This window comes from Ambystoma mexicanum, chromosome 1q (genome assembly GCF_040938575.1).
Source record: "Ambystoma mexicanum isolate Mex_15411 chromosome 1q, UKY_AmexF1_1, whole genome shotgun sequence".
Taxonomy (NCBI): Eukaryota; Metazoa; Chordata; class Amphibia; order Caudata; family Ambystomatidae; genus Ambystoma; species Ambystoma mexicanum.
The window spans coordinates 1303940954-1303956050 of NC_090922.1; the positions used below are offsets into that span (position 1 = coordinate 1303940954).

At 43.0% G+C, this 15097-nt stretch overlaps 1 protein-coding gene across 1 annotated transcript in view; it reads right to left on the reverse strand.

Annotated features, from left to right (window-relative positions):
* Positions 1-6530: 6530 nt before the first annotated feature.
* The window catches only part of LOC138522289 (cytokine receptor-like factor 1), a 134082-nt gene continuing 125515 nt past the window's right edge, over positions 6531-15097 (reverse strand). The window contains exon 6 of the mRNA XM_069635390.1: positions 6531-6832. Within this exon, the coding sequence (XP_069491491.1) occupies positions 6671-6832 (162 nt within the window). The 3' untranslated portion in view covers positions 6531-6670. The remainder of the gene's footprint in view (positions 6833-15097) is intronic.

Here is a 15097-nt window from a genome sequence, read left to right on the forward strand (position 1 = left end):
TGGAGAGGAAGGAGGGCTGGGCCTCCCAAACTATGGGGAATACTTTGTGGCGGCACAGCTGCAGTCGATACTGGTGTGGGATCAACCCGGGGGGGAACCCTGAAAGGGCTGATAGGTGATCTGCCGCCGAATCGCAGAGCGGTGGAACTGCTGTGGCATCCATTGGGTAATAAGAGGAGAACCACAGTGTTAGAGGCGGTGAAAGGGACGTGGAAGAAATATGTTGGCATTAGAGGGGCCGGGGGGCAATATGATGGCAAACTCCCATGGGGCATGGATCAGAAACTTTGTCATGCGATTGGAAGGGCAGGAATACAGAGGCTTCAGGAAAAAGGGTGTGAGACGGTGAGGTTTTTTTTTTAGGGTGGGAAGCTGCTTACCTGTAAGGAATGGTGTCTGAAGTTCAGCCTCCCACAGGGTCTTTTCCTGACATACGGTGCGGTGGTCCAAAGACTGGCAAATATTTGGGAGGGAACCCCAGAGGAACCGGAGCCGAGTCCGGTGCTGCGAGTACTGCTAGACCAGACGGGGGAGGGAGGTAGGGCACAGATCTCATGGATCTATAAAGCCCTGCGGGAATGGGGTCCTGGGGCGGGTTAAAGGTTAAGGAGAAATGAGAGAAGGACATGGGATACCAAATATCGGAAAAAGAAGGGACACAGGTATGGGTACTGGTCCGGAAGACATCACGTAATGCCCGCTTCCAACTGGTCCAATGTAACATCATGCATAGGACATATGTGGCCCCATGAGGCTCCGGGCAGCGAACAGAGAATTGTCGGATGAATGTCCTAGATGTGGAACAGGCCAGGTGGGATTCTGGCACATGATATGGGAGTACGGTGTAATAGTTGAGTACTGGGATGAGGTAATGAAAGGGGTGAATGGGCTGACCTACAGGCGCCGTGAAGGGTGGCTAGTAAGGCGCGGGAGGTGGGGGAAGAAGGGAATATGGATGATGTGGACCAAGGGAGTTGCAGCGGAGCCACCCGGCTCTCTGGGACACTACAGAGAACAAAGGATTGTCTGCCGTGAACCATGGAACGAATGGAGAGGTCTTTAGTGCACAACCTGGATACTCGAATGTGGAGGGAGGGGGGAGGGTGAAGTGGGTTCTTTGGGGTTGTGATCATGGTTATGTTTAAAATAAAATGTTAATAAAAAGTGTTATAAAAAAAGAAAAAGAATACAAAGTAGCCCTGTTTGCAGATGACGTCCTGGTTTACTTAACCACCCCTCACAGTCCATCCCAGCACTCCTAGCCAAGATTGAGGACTAGGGCACATTCATTGGGTTCTGTATCAATCGCAATAATACAGTAGCTTTATCGTTACATACACCCAGATTCGAACCCTGAGAATTGGGGCCTAAAGGCTGCAAGCAACAGCTTCAAATACCTGGGTATATCCATAACGAAAGATCTGAACGATCTGTACCATGCAAATTACACACTACTCTGGTCGCACATCAAACGCGACACAGAAGTTTGGGCGAAATTAAAACTTTCCTGTGCTGGTTGGCTCTGGTATATATCTCACAGCTGTGAAGATGAATGTCTTGCTGCGACTTCTCTTTCTGTTTCAATCTTTCCGACAGCCATGCCAGACTCCTTCCTTTCAGAGGTCAAGAGCTCCTTCTGTTTCTGTGGGAAAGGAAAAGGCAGCAGAGTGCATACAACACACTGATCCTCCCTAAAGAAAGTAGCGGCCTAGCATACCAAGACTTCCAAGAATACTATAGGGCAGCGCAGCTCCGAGTACTTGCAGCGCACATTAGAGAAACCAAAGATAAACAGTGGGTTCACCTAGACAGTGGGTATTTTACCCCAGTCACCCTGGGAGAGTGGCTCGTGACCCCCCCTAAAATCCATCCTGCGCAGAGCACTGGACCACCCAGTCCTGGGAGTATTATGGTGTATTTGGAAAAAGGGAAACACGAACCTGTCTCCAATAACAACCTGGTTAGAGCAGGTCAGATGTGGAAGGAGGGAGTCTTCCTATCCAGAGAAGAATTAGAGGAGGCACAACAGGGCCTCAAAATCAGACCACTCCCCTACTTGCAATTGAAACGCCCCCACACTCCCTTCAAAAATATACTGAACATGCACCCAGGGACGAAAGCCCTGATCGCCAGAATGTACCGAGCTCTAATAGAGAGGTCATCTGCCGACCCCCCGCACCCAAGAACAGTGAGACAGGTCACTGGGATGGGAAAACTATCAGGAAGGGTGGAAGGAAATATACCGGGCAGTCTGGAAATAGTCAATAGCTGTTCAATATAAAAAGCACAACTGTAGAATTCTCACTCAATGGCATCTCACTCCCTATCACCTAGCTAAAATGTATGCTGGAACCAGCCTTTATTGTTGGAGGGGTTTGCACGCAGTTCAAGAATGTGTGTAAGTTAGACACGCACCAGCGATCCATTATCTCACCATTGCTGAAGAAGCAGCAGTCTTCCACAGATCTTCGTCAGCATACAGAGGTCTTCAGTAAAGAGGGAAAGGGGGATGGGAGTAGGGTTTCTTCTGTTCTCCTTTTATTTTTATTCTTCTTCTTTCTTTTTCTCTCTGCTTTTTTCTTTGCTTCATATACCAAAATGTAAAACTGTTCTTTGATCTTGTTATTGCCTCCTCGTGTGAGGGAGGAATATTGTGTATTAACTGTAACTGTTCATTCACTGATCTTAATAAAAAATATTTTTTTTTTAAAAGGGTGTTTTGAGAGACCCGGCCAGATGCCCAGTTGCAACTAAAATTGAAGACTCTCTTTGTGAAACTCCCCCATGCTTGTGTTCCCCAAAAAACAATCTAACCCCCCCAACTAACTATTTTATTCAAATTATGAGATTGAGGGTTCGAGTCCTCAGTGGTCACAAAACAGTGCATCCTAAAAAGACTGGCCAATGAATTAAGGGGCCCTTGAACTTGCTGCAAAGCAGCCCAAAGGACAAATAAAAATAAAGTATGCACTAAATTGAGAACGTTTTGTACTTGGTATAAGAAGAATAAAGAATCAGGATTAGATTGCCTTTATTGAAGGTAAATAGTGCATATGGCACAGCGCATATTTAGGCTAGAATGGCCCAGTTAATGAAGGGTGCTTTAAATATCACGCACATACCATACGTGTATAAGGATGTATTATGAATAAAGGATACAAAGTGAGAAATGCTTAATTAAATAAATAATAGCTACCTGAAGAATAAATACAGTGTCAGAAAAAAATATATTTCAAAATGGATAACTCAAGTGCAAAATGGCTTCCAGGCCTAAGCCAGGTGTGAGGGAGTATGAACGATGCCAGACAAGCAACAGAGGCTGATACACTGGAGACAGTGTTTGGCAGCATCTCACAGTGACGTAATTAGGTTTGTTATGTTAAAAATGAAAATTGGCAGGAAAGCCAGACAAGATTTTGATGAAGCCAGATAAGTAAGGAAAGCTTAGATACAGTTATCTATGTTCTTATTTGAAGAGGGCACACCTTGTGTTGTGCAGACTTTTCTGTATTATTTTGGCAGCCATAAAATCTGCTCTAAGGGAGTACAAACCACTAACTAAGATGGCAGGACCTCAACAAACAGATACAAATTAGATATTGGTGCGTCAAAATGTTCTTGGCAGGAGTTGAGCACTGTCATAGTTATGTCCAGCCAAGTCTAAAATAAGCATATCAGTGACCTATCAGAAGAACATCATGTTGAAGCTTGTCATTTGTATAAAAATGTTACATCATTGTAAAAGAGTATAAAAGCAGGTTTAGGAAAATATATATTTGAGTGTGTGTGTCTTGTTATTCCAACAAATAAAGACTATGATGAAAAAACTCCCAGACGTCTGATTTTCCCTCGTCTCTCTGTAAGGAGTGTTCATAGATGCCAGGTGCTTGAAGAGATGGGAAGCAGTACCCCTGGTTCATGCCGGTTCACATGCATGCATTGATACGTGTGGGTCATGGCACTTGGTGCATTGTTACTCCTTTTCCTAACAGGATATGAATCTGCATGCCATCCAAAAACATCTACAAGTGCAGTTGGTGGTGTTTAATCATCTGAGCTGGGGACAGCATAGAAATGTTGAATAGCAGGGTGACAGGATGGAACCCTGGGGTATGCCGCAGAAGCCAGTCAACTTGCATATTCTTTCATGATTATTGCCTAAGAAGAAACAATGTGATCCGTTCAAAAACAGGCCTAGAAATCCCATCCATTCTCTCAATCCTTTTAATAGGATACAGTGGCCTATCAAATCACAGTGCAGAGTTCAAGCAAAACAGGGTTGTCTAGTGCCCTGTGGTCTTTTTGGATAGTCCCTAATGGATCTTGGGTCTTTATCACAAGGCTGAAGTCCAATTGGTTGTCATGAAGTAGGTTGGGGGGCTCATATATTACTATACCTGCTGACTTTGCTCTGTAAGTAAGGCTTAAACCGGGCCTATAATTGGCAAAGATCTTGGGGGCGACCATGGTCTTGTTTAGTAGTGCAGTGGCTGTGTGGTGGAACATTTTCATATGGATGGGGGCTGCTTTAAGTGTGACATGTTCCTGATTTCTTTGATTTCAGGAGCCTGGAGTAAGAGAAGGTCCCGCAATACAATCAGTGTTACTCTGCAGGAATATTGGGAACTTCCATCGTATTGGATACCTTCATCGTTTTGTCCACTGCCATTGGTTTGAAGGTCAAAGCAGATAATTGCACAGCAAAGGTGGTGTGGACTGGTAGGGCGAGTTCTAAGGGCTGTTTGTCACATCCTTGCTGCTCCTATTCTCATTTATTTTCAAGAATGTCAGTGGGTTCTACAAGTGTTATTTGGTGTTCTAAGGGGAGCTGTTCCAATCTTCTGGATAAGTACAGTCACAAAACATATGGAATTTATTTCCCTTGATTGATTAGCGGTTTGATCACTGTGGTTGATGTAGTGGTTCTTATAGCCTGTAGAGTGTCCAATGAGAAAACCAAGTGTGCATTTCAAGAGTTAGAATATTCCTTCTCATCAGTGTTGAATGCATTTCTGCCACTTGGGATTCTGAGATTTTGTTCACTCTTTCTCAGGAAGCCTTGCTCGGAGTTATAGCATTTCTTGGAAAATGTCTTTCATTTTGAGGGGGATAACTCTTAGTATTGTATAGATGGCCTGTTTCAAAGAAATCTTTTGTGTGTATGTAATATTTGTATCAAAAGTGTTCTTGAAGTTTATTTAATTAAATATTTCAATATGTCTTATTGGTGCGGTTACCAACTGTGACTTGATGCAGCACCAAGGACATAATGATACACTACTGAGTTGAAATGTGATCCGTGCATGGTCAGTCCACATATGATGTCTAACCACAATGTTTGCTCTGTCCATAATGTGTGTGAGGTCCTGATTAACATTGTTGTTGGCTATGCGTGAGACTTCAACTGGGTGATGAAAGCCCAGCGATTATATAATTACTTCTTTTGAGTCCTGCACAATGTGTGGTTTGGAGGTGAAGGTCCCCTGAATTAGAAAATGAAATTAATCAATTGTGCCTTTATTCATTACCCACAATCAACCACTGTGTGACACTCTCACTGAAGAACAGCACTCAAGGTGTTCAGCAAGGTAACCAGCCAATGGTCGAAAAAATACTTTGGAGGACCACCACACATCTTCTTAAGTATACAGTGAATGGTTGAGAATCAAATTCTTACTTGCAATGGCATGCCGTGACGATATAATATGTTATGATGGGCTTTTTATAACACGCTTAATACCCAGAGGTTTCTAAGCGTGGACCCGGGGATCAAACCTTTGTTGCTTGTGGCGTCTTGATTCCAAGGCGAGCACGTTGCCACTGAGCTATCCTCCCGAGACGAGGGAGAAGATTGTGAGATACTACCTCCCATCTCAGCATCTGATGGAAAGCTCAGGCATTAGTTACTGGCTCCCACTTTGCTGCTCTCCCCTGTGCATAAAAGGCTTTCTAAAGTAGAACGTCCAGAACTGCATCCTACAATTTATACTAGAGGTCTTCAACCCATGGCTCTCCAGATATTTGGGACCACGACTCTCATGATTCATCACCATTAACTATGATGCTGTTGCTGATTGGTGTTGTGGTCCAATGGATATGGAGAGCCAACCATTGCAGTCCCTTGATAGGCGATCAACATTTTCAGAACTTCACAAGCTATGGTTATCTGACATATTATGTTCGTTGCAGGCTGAAATTCAATTCACTCACCCCAATGAATGCCCTTTGACCCACACTTGATCACTACCTTTGTTACCGCTACCTATGTTTACCAATTCTACTTGAGAGGCAGCCAAGGAAGAAAACATTTTGATCACACTGATCAGTGAGGCGAGAGAGAATTTAGTACATTGGCTATGGTTTGTCAGTAGTAGGCATTGTTTACAGGCCATGCTGAAATATTATAAATTGGGCTGCTGTGTTTGGTATATTACAGTAATTGATTAGTGCACTGTATCAATGTTATTATATCTAAATCATACTCTGGACCTTAGCCACAACTGCTGATCAGTACATGCAAAACCAGAATGCTGTGTATATATAACTTAATTTATTTAGCAAAATAATAACAATGTACAAAACAAATAAAAATTCATAGTCTTTGTTCCCAAATCATGTTCCTAAGCGATGTCTGTCTTGCTGATGGCAGTGTTTCTGTTGCTGTGCTGTTTTACTTTGATTGCTGGGTTGTACTTAGTGTTAATGCTGTGCTCCACTCGCTCCAGAACCCTTTGTGGTTAGCATGCTTGCATCGAACTTGTAGTGTGTACATGCAGTTTGGGGCCACGTCATAGATGCTGTAGCTGGTTTGCTCTCCTACATCTGTGTCGTACTAGAAATGAAACACAGTAAATATATTACTCTTAATTAGAGCTATACTTTAGTTCCAATTAACTGTGCTCCAATGTTATTGAAGAGGACATGGTAAAATGAAAACAAACACTAAATACGCTATTCATGCCCGTGTCACTTATTTATTGAAAGAACAGAAAGAAAAACAGAGGACCCACGCAAATAGAGAGGGTACATTTCACGTACACTTCCTGAAACTTTAATAGATCACCCCTACCGTAAGACATTCCACTTCCACCGTAATCCAGAGACCCTGTTTACAATGCCACCAACAAGCTAATAGACTCCAACTCACAAGTACCTCATCACATGACCAGGCCTGCTCCTGCCAATACTGCCACTCAAGCCAGGAAGCAGTGTGCTCACCTAACATGATACTAAAATAGAGTGAGCACTGATTGGCAGAGTCCCCTGTCCTTTACCTTATTCCGGTCTGCTTAGGCAGCATTTGCCAAATGGTGTAAAGGACAGGGGTGACTCCTGTTTGTGCCTGGCAAGAGCGAAAGCCATCATTCCTGCTCCTCCATTCCACAGTAACCAACAAAATATTCACCATGACACCCCTCTGGATCCCCATCCCCCCTGACATTCAAAACCCCAACTCACAATACAACCTCATGCTCCCAAAACTCACATACATCCAATTCACTTCCACCAATCAACCACCGTCCACCCAATCAACTAACTCACACGCATCCCATTCACCTCCACCAAAATAAAACCTCCGCCAAATCAACGAACTCACGTGCATCCCATTCACTTCCACAAATCAACCACCCTCAGCCCAATCAACTATCTCACACGCATCCCATTCACTTCCGCCCAATCAACTAACTCATGCACATCCCATTGACTACCACCAATCAGTTATTAATGTGTGTGGTTGTTTGCCAGGGCTCAGCCCATGCACTTATTTCTGAGCCCTCTCACTTATTGTATCCAACTCAGTTTGATTATGATGTGGTGTTTAGGCAACTTTGTTATTTTAACTCTCATTCAGTCGCAGTCACACAACAAGCAACAAAGGTGTGCACTGGCCACATCTCTCTGCATGCTGGGCTGGCTCTTTGTTTTTCATGAACCTCATAGCCAAGCTAGCACAGCTACGGCAATGCTAGTTATCCATTTTCATGAATAACAATGACTTTGCAGGTGATAATGGTGGGTGCTCCTGCTGGCCATGCCCACATACTGCTTCAGTATTCCTGAATGACACTCAGCTCAGTACCTGCAATAATCGATGGCACTGCCGGAGCACAGTGGGATGACAACAACTGGACAGTCACCAGTGAGCAGCAGAAACACAAGGGTAAAGCCAAGTAAAAGGTCACTGACAAAGAGAAGTGCCTGTCTTGATTACAAAGCTATGCAAGAAGATATTGCTTCAGTGTTTGGCAGGCAAGGTCATCAATTCATTTTGGCTGCATTTGTGCATTCTTTTTCCAATAGGAGGAAAGAAGACTTGCTCTGTTTCCTGTGGATAGGTGCTCAACATGCTCCTATTGACACAATGGAATCAGAGCAAAGTGTTAATGTGGATGATGTGTTTAAAGAAGCACTTAAACATTTGTCTCATTTCAAGATAAAACGAGTAAGTTTTGTTATTTTATGTTAGGTTGATTGATATTTGAAAATCTCGCATATGCCATAGCCAGTGCATCCATGAACCCCCCCCCCCCAATAGACCTGCGGGAGTTACAGCTTTTTGCTGTAACTATGTTGATACTGCGCGAAGCACCCTTGGGTGGAAGCACAGTGCACCGGGAGATGCCTGCCCTGATGTGCCAAAGGTGTGCTAGAAAGAATGTTGGCCCTTCCACCATTTATCTGCAAATTACGCACTGCCACCAATCAACCACCCTCTACAATCAACCAACCTCATACTCATTAACGACCAAACAGCAGAGTCCTCCATGCCTCAGAAACCTCTGGCTTCATCACTACACACAATCCCTATACCCTCTTCCTCATACTCTGTCATCCACAAGTCATCATGGACCTGCACTTTCCAAGTAGCCTCTCATCTCACCTCTTTCATACTCCTACCTGCCTCTAACCAAAGACAACCACCTTCCACACGATCTGACAACATCCCAAGACAAACAAAGATGCCTTTCTTGACAAACTCACTGAGCTTGTCACAACTTCTATCAAACACTCCAATAACATAACTCTAAAAATGTAAACTGGCATCTACATCAACGGAGAAAGACACAGACAAACATTTCAAATCATCCTTGAGTCTCCAAACATGCTAGTATTTACATCTTTATCAGACATCAAACGTGTGGCATCTATACCCCTGGGCTGCATAGGCCACACCTCAGTTACCATAGAACCTCATCACACACATGCATCTAGCCACCAAAGTAAATCCAAACCATGCAAGATGTCATTTCACTCCTTCTAGAACTTCCCCCATGAGCACAGTATACAAATTCCTCACCCTCATAGTGTTCACTTCTGACATGATAAACAACTTCAACACCCTGCTAAGCATGCAGACAACTTCTTGATATATGCTGCCAACACCCATTTCCACCTGAAATCACTAACAACACATGCAAACCATCCATTCCATTGTACTCTGCAGAGCTTACCAACAGCAAATATACCATTAGACGTCAAGAACAAATCTAACGTGAATTTCAAATACAGGAACCCCTCGCCATCCTGTAGTACCTACATGCAGCAGGCAAGAACTTGATCACTTCTGCCAAAACCATCTTAACATGCCAACATTATCCAAAGGTGTCAACAAAAGAAAGCATCCTTAAAGATCATCCCCATACTAGAACTAAATCCCAGTCAGAAAATGCAATGTCATTGATGAGTTCCTCTGCCAATAGTAGACAACTCATTGAGAACCCCAACCACTTCACACAGATCTCCTCATGGAATGTTCCAAAATGGAACAAGGTCAAGACCTTAATGGAAGGAGCTTTTTACCATGATCCTAGGCAACCTCAGATCTTCCTTCATGAAAGACAAAATTCTACCCACCTTTTGAGCAAATTCCATCACAGGAGATGCCCTCACACCACACCCTCAACACCATGAGTGCATCAACTTCCCAAAGGATCAAAAGAGAATCAATCACACCACCCACCTACACTGTCAATGCATCACTCACACACAGTGACCATTCAGGTCTTTGACAACATTCTGTATGCTGCCTACTGGCCCAGCTTGACCACTTTGCTGCCTTTACGACTGTTGACCAAAGCCCTACTAAAATTCTCAGATACAATGAATTGGCCCTGTTTTGGTTTACCTTTACCTCACAAATATATAATAACTTGTCCAGATGAGCGCAAACCAATCCCAAGAATGCTCTATCACTAGTGGGGCCTAAACGATCCATACTCTTTTCCCTGCTCACCAACCATGGAACCCAAAAGGGAACTCCTGATCCATCATCAATCTAGACATCAAAATGCACCAGTATCAGGTCCAACTGTAACTAAGGATCTTAACTGTTGATGACATCCACTAACTGCAACAGTGCCTCTCCCCTATCCAGCCCTGGATGTCCAGACCTTACATTAACATGGAAAGAGCCAAGATGTAGTTTATAGTCAATGGAAACCATTGGACGCTCTCTCCAATTTGCTCATTCTAGGAAAAATAAATTGTTGTATTTATTTTGTATTTATTGTTTTCTGGTTAATTAATAACCTTTAACAAATACATAATTAAACATTTAATTTAAAAATCAACAAATCAAAAAGATTTGATTAATAGACCAGCATAATTAAAACCATTCAATTTTAGATTAGAATTGTGACAATAATTCATTAAGTAAAATATATTCATAAGTATTACATTCTTAAAAGGTTGGTAATTCATTAAATCAAGAAGAGAAAAAGAAAAAAAGAAAATTATGAAAAAACATCAAGTAACCTATTACATCTTAACTTCAATTGCAACGATGTTAAAAAACTTGTTACCGCCAGAACCACTGAGGTAGTTTGTCCCGCCATTCAAAGATTCCAAAGCGACAGGGGCACTGTTGGTAACAGTAACCTAAAGTGCAGTCTCGATTACAAGGAAGTTTAGGACAAACAAATTAACAAATGTTCCAAAGTTTCAATAGAATTAGGCAAACTGCAAAAACGACAAAGACTATAATCATTTGATGAGTTGTTATAACGGCCAAGAATCTCCCTTGTTAAGATCACATTCCATCTAAACCTAAAAAATAGGCGTCTAATAGACTGATGTGGATAAATGGAAAGATCAGGAGCAAGAAATCCAACTTTCTTAAAATCAAGTCTCAAATGATTTAACAATTCATAAGAGTGAAAGGTATTTAGCGTGTGAGCCCTGCCGTGTCTGAGTAGAGCTTTTTTTACTTTGGACAGGTTCTCGACAAGATCGCCAGGAAACAGCCCCAACTTAGATAGTAGTTGTGTACAATAGTTTGAAAAGTCACACACAAAAGTATTGCCTCTCTCTTTAAGAAGCGCTTTCATCTCCTAATATAAAGAAGGAATACTAATTGGGCATAGTATTTTGTAGTGAAAGTCAAGAAATATCCATTGGGCTCCATATTTAAGTGACTGAGGCCCAACTAATACCTAACTGCAGCAATAGGTATGCTTGTTGGAACCTGCACAACAGTTCTCCAAAACTACCCCTCAATAAGCTGCACTAAGTCAAGAGCCCACAGTGACGTAAGCTCAATACCGTACAGTAATTTTGGGACGATTTTACCTTCGTAGAATTTCAAGCACAGTAAAATAGAATATCTACCATACTTAAGATCATATCAACAAAGTTGATGGCAGAGCGCAGCCCCACGTGACATTAGCCAATCCCCAACAAGCGCCCTATGCTCTTTCACATAGATGGGGAATCCCAAGTATATAAAGCTCTTAACTTTTTCAAGTCGTTCATGGTTAATATGCCAAACAAAGGATTTAACTTTTTTCTTATTGGTACATTACAATATTTTAGTTTTCTTAGGATTGATTTTGAGACTATGACACACAGCAAAATTTTAAAAAGCATCTAGGAGACACTGGAGGCCAATCAGAGTGACATCAAAGATTTAAAAAATCATCGGCATAGGCTAGCCAAACTGGCTTCAGATTATGAACTCTAGTGAAAGCCAATGCTGCTGTTGTTAAAAATTGGCCGGTGTGACTCAAATAGAGGTTGAGCAGGCAGGGCGCTAGCACGCAACCCTGCCTGACACCTCTAGATGTAGAGATACTGACAGACAATGTACCCGCTTGATCAAGTAATATCCTTACTTTCGAACTGCAATAGAGACCAATTATTAGCCAAAAGAGGCCATAGGGGATTCCCCATCTCTGTAACTTTGCCCACAGTAGACCTCACTCAAATGCATCAAATGCAGCTGAGAGGTCCACAGTGGCCACATAAAGTGAATCGTATTTCTTCTGCCAGACTTCACTAAGTGTGACCTTCATTTAGGGATGTGCAGTAATGCTTGTGAAAACCTGTCTGCCATTGTGGGATTCTACCTATTGCCCTTTGCCATGTTTTGAGATGCAAGAATACCTTGCAATCCGCATACAATATCGCTATAGGGAGATAATTCAATGGGGCTGAACCTTTTTTTAAATCGGTAATATATAGGCTGTGGACCAAGTTTTTGGATAAGTGCAAGTGTGCTCAATATTCTTAAATGAAACAAACAGAATTTAAGTCCATGTTTCCGGATCCGCTTTAAATAATATATTAGAAAGATTATTTGGGCTTGGGATCCGCGATGGACTGATCTTTAAAATAACATCTAATATTGACTCGCGATCAATGGAGAGGGTTCAGTTACAGACTGTAGGTATTAATGGAAGTACCTGCTTATTGTTTGCATTTAATTGTTTAGTGAACACATTACCGAAATGCGAGACCCATTGTTGTTGTGATACTGATGAAATTCGATGTTCAGGCTGTGAACAGTCTATATATTCATCAGATAGCAGAAGGGGAGAGTGTCTTGATTTCTCAAGGCTGATAGCTTAGCCACAGCAAGGATCTACATGATTACTATGCAGCGCGAAAATGCCAATCTGAAAATATCGGATTCCAACTGCACAGTGATCCCATAGATCACTTTCCCGGCATCCTGCATCCCCCCGCCACTTCCCCCTCCAACTTGCATTATCAGCAGTACACACAGAAGTGTGCTGCTGACTCTCCTTTATCCCTGCAGCGTCAGATCCCTCCCACTAACGTGGGTCGTAGCTGGCGCTGCAGGGTCCCTTTTTCTTTTTTTTCCTATCTTTATTGTCCCCCGCTTCCAATTTCATGGAAGCGGGAGACATGCCCACAAATCCCTGAAGCTCATACTGCTGAACACAGGGAGCGGGGAAAAACCCTGCAACCCCTGGGCTTCGATTTATTTTTCCCAGCCGAATGCGCAGTGAAAGCGCATTCAGCATTTTCTTTCCGATTATTTTGACCAATATCATTCACATCATGTTGATAGCAAAGGACTCTGGAGCCTCTAACCCAATTTTTTCATGCTCGTTTCACTTTTTTAATTAGAGAAATCATAGCCTCTGGGCTTATCTCGCAGTTTAATTTCAAAGTTCTAATTTCTGCATGCATAATAATCTTTTTTTAAACTTAGTTTTTATTGGCATTTAATGAAACATAATATACATGGATCACCCTTAATCCACGTAGAAATGCCAGTATTTCAATGTTTCATCCCCCAAATCCCCCTAGGTTGGGGAACCCCATTCTTGCAGAATCCCAGGGCCTGACACCCAAGAACCTCCAGTCTTCTAAGGGTAACCCCCTCAGCCCCTACGGACCAACAAAACAACAACCACTTAACTCACCCTGTAAATAAGGTCCATCCCCTCCCTCCACCCCAAAACAAGGTTCTGTCTCAATACAGCCTCTGTGTACCTTCTGGTATGTTCTATTCAGTGACTCTGGAGTCTGTAATCTGTGCACTTGAACTCCTATATTTCGGCTCCCTTTGTCGCCTGTCATACCTTTGAGCTCCATTCACACCTCAGTCAGGGTTGCAGGGGCCCCCACAACCTCCTCCCTCCCATATAAAAGAGCATTCCATTCCCCTGTGAATGCCTCAAGCCTATCATTAACAACCACATTCAGTTTTTCTATCACCATCATGGTATGTACTTTTTGTACCTAGACCGCCTATGATGGGAGGTATTCATCTTTCCACCCTTGGGCGATGGCCAGGCATCCTGCTCGCAACATTGCTTCCAGCGTGCTGGGAAGCCTATTCTCTTTCCTTGCAGGGATCCCCAGAAGCATCTGTAACGGGTCTAAACCCAATTGTATCCCTGTAATCCATGTAATATCCTTCAGCCAGCTCAACACTTCATTCCAGAACACTTTGACCTTGGGGCAGCACCACCACTTATGAGAAAGGGATCCCACTTGCCCACACCTTCTAGGACACGGACGGTCTCTATGCCATCCCACCAGCATTTTATAACTATGTTCCATTGAAGAGGTAAACAGGTCACTGTGGAAGTTTACCTTGTATATTTTCGCCCAGGCCTCCTCTGATATCTCCTACCCCACCAAGTCGACCCAATATCTCTGGAAAGTTTGTCTCCCCAACATTGCCGACAGGTTCATAGCCTTATACAATATCATTAGAATGCCTTTCCTTGTAATTGATTGATCTAGTGCCTTCTCAAAGATGGTAAGTGAAATTTAATTCCAGATCTCTGGTGAGTCGTATCCCTAGATACAAAATATTGTTAAGGTTGTACCCTTATGCCCAAGTATCTCTCCCGCTAGTCTAATAGGGGACAATGCATTCGAATTGGCATGATGCATGATTTCTGCACATTGATTTTTAGGCCAGATAAGCGGCCATAAATCGAGATTTGTTCCATTAATGCGGGGAGCGACTGCTGTACCTCAGTGAGATACCCCAGTATGTCGTCTGCGAATAGCGATAATTTACATTCAATCTCCCTGCTAGCTATCCATTAATACGTTGGTTTTACCAAATTACAATCGCCAGTGGTTCCATGGTCAGGGCACATAGTAGCTGGGACAGGGGGCATCCCGTACTTCGGAGAAGCCTCCATTCACTTGGACCCTTGCCCTGGGGTTGCAATACAGCACCCTAACCCACTTCTGGAAATTCGGACAAAACCTCATTCTCCCCAGGACACTCATAATGAAGGGCCACTCCACCCGGTCAAAAGCATTCTCCGAGCATAGTGATATGAGGCAGGCCTGCTAGTCGCCCATTTAAGCACAATGAATCAAATCT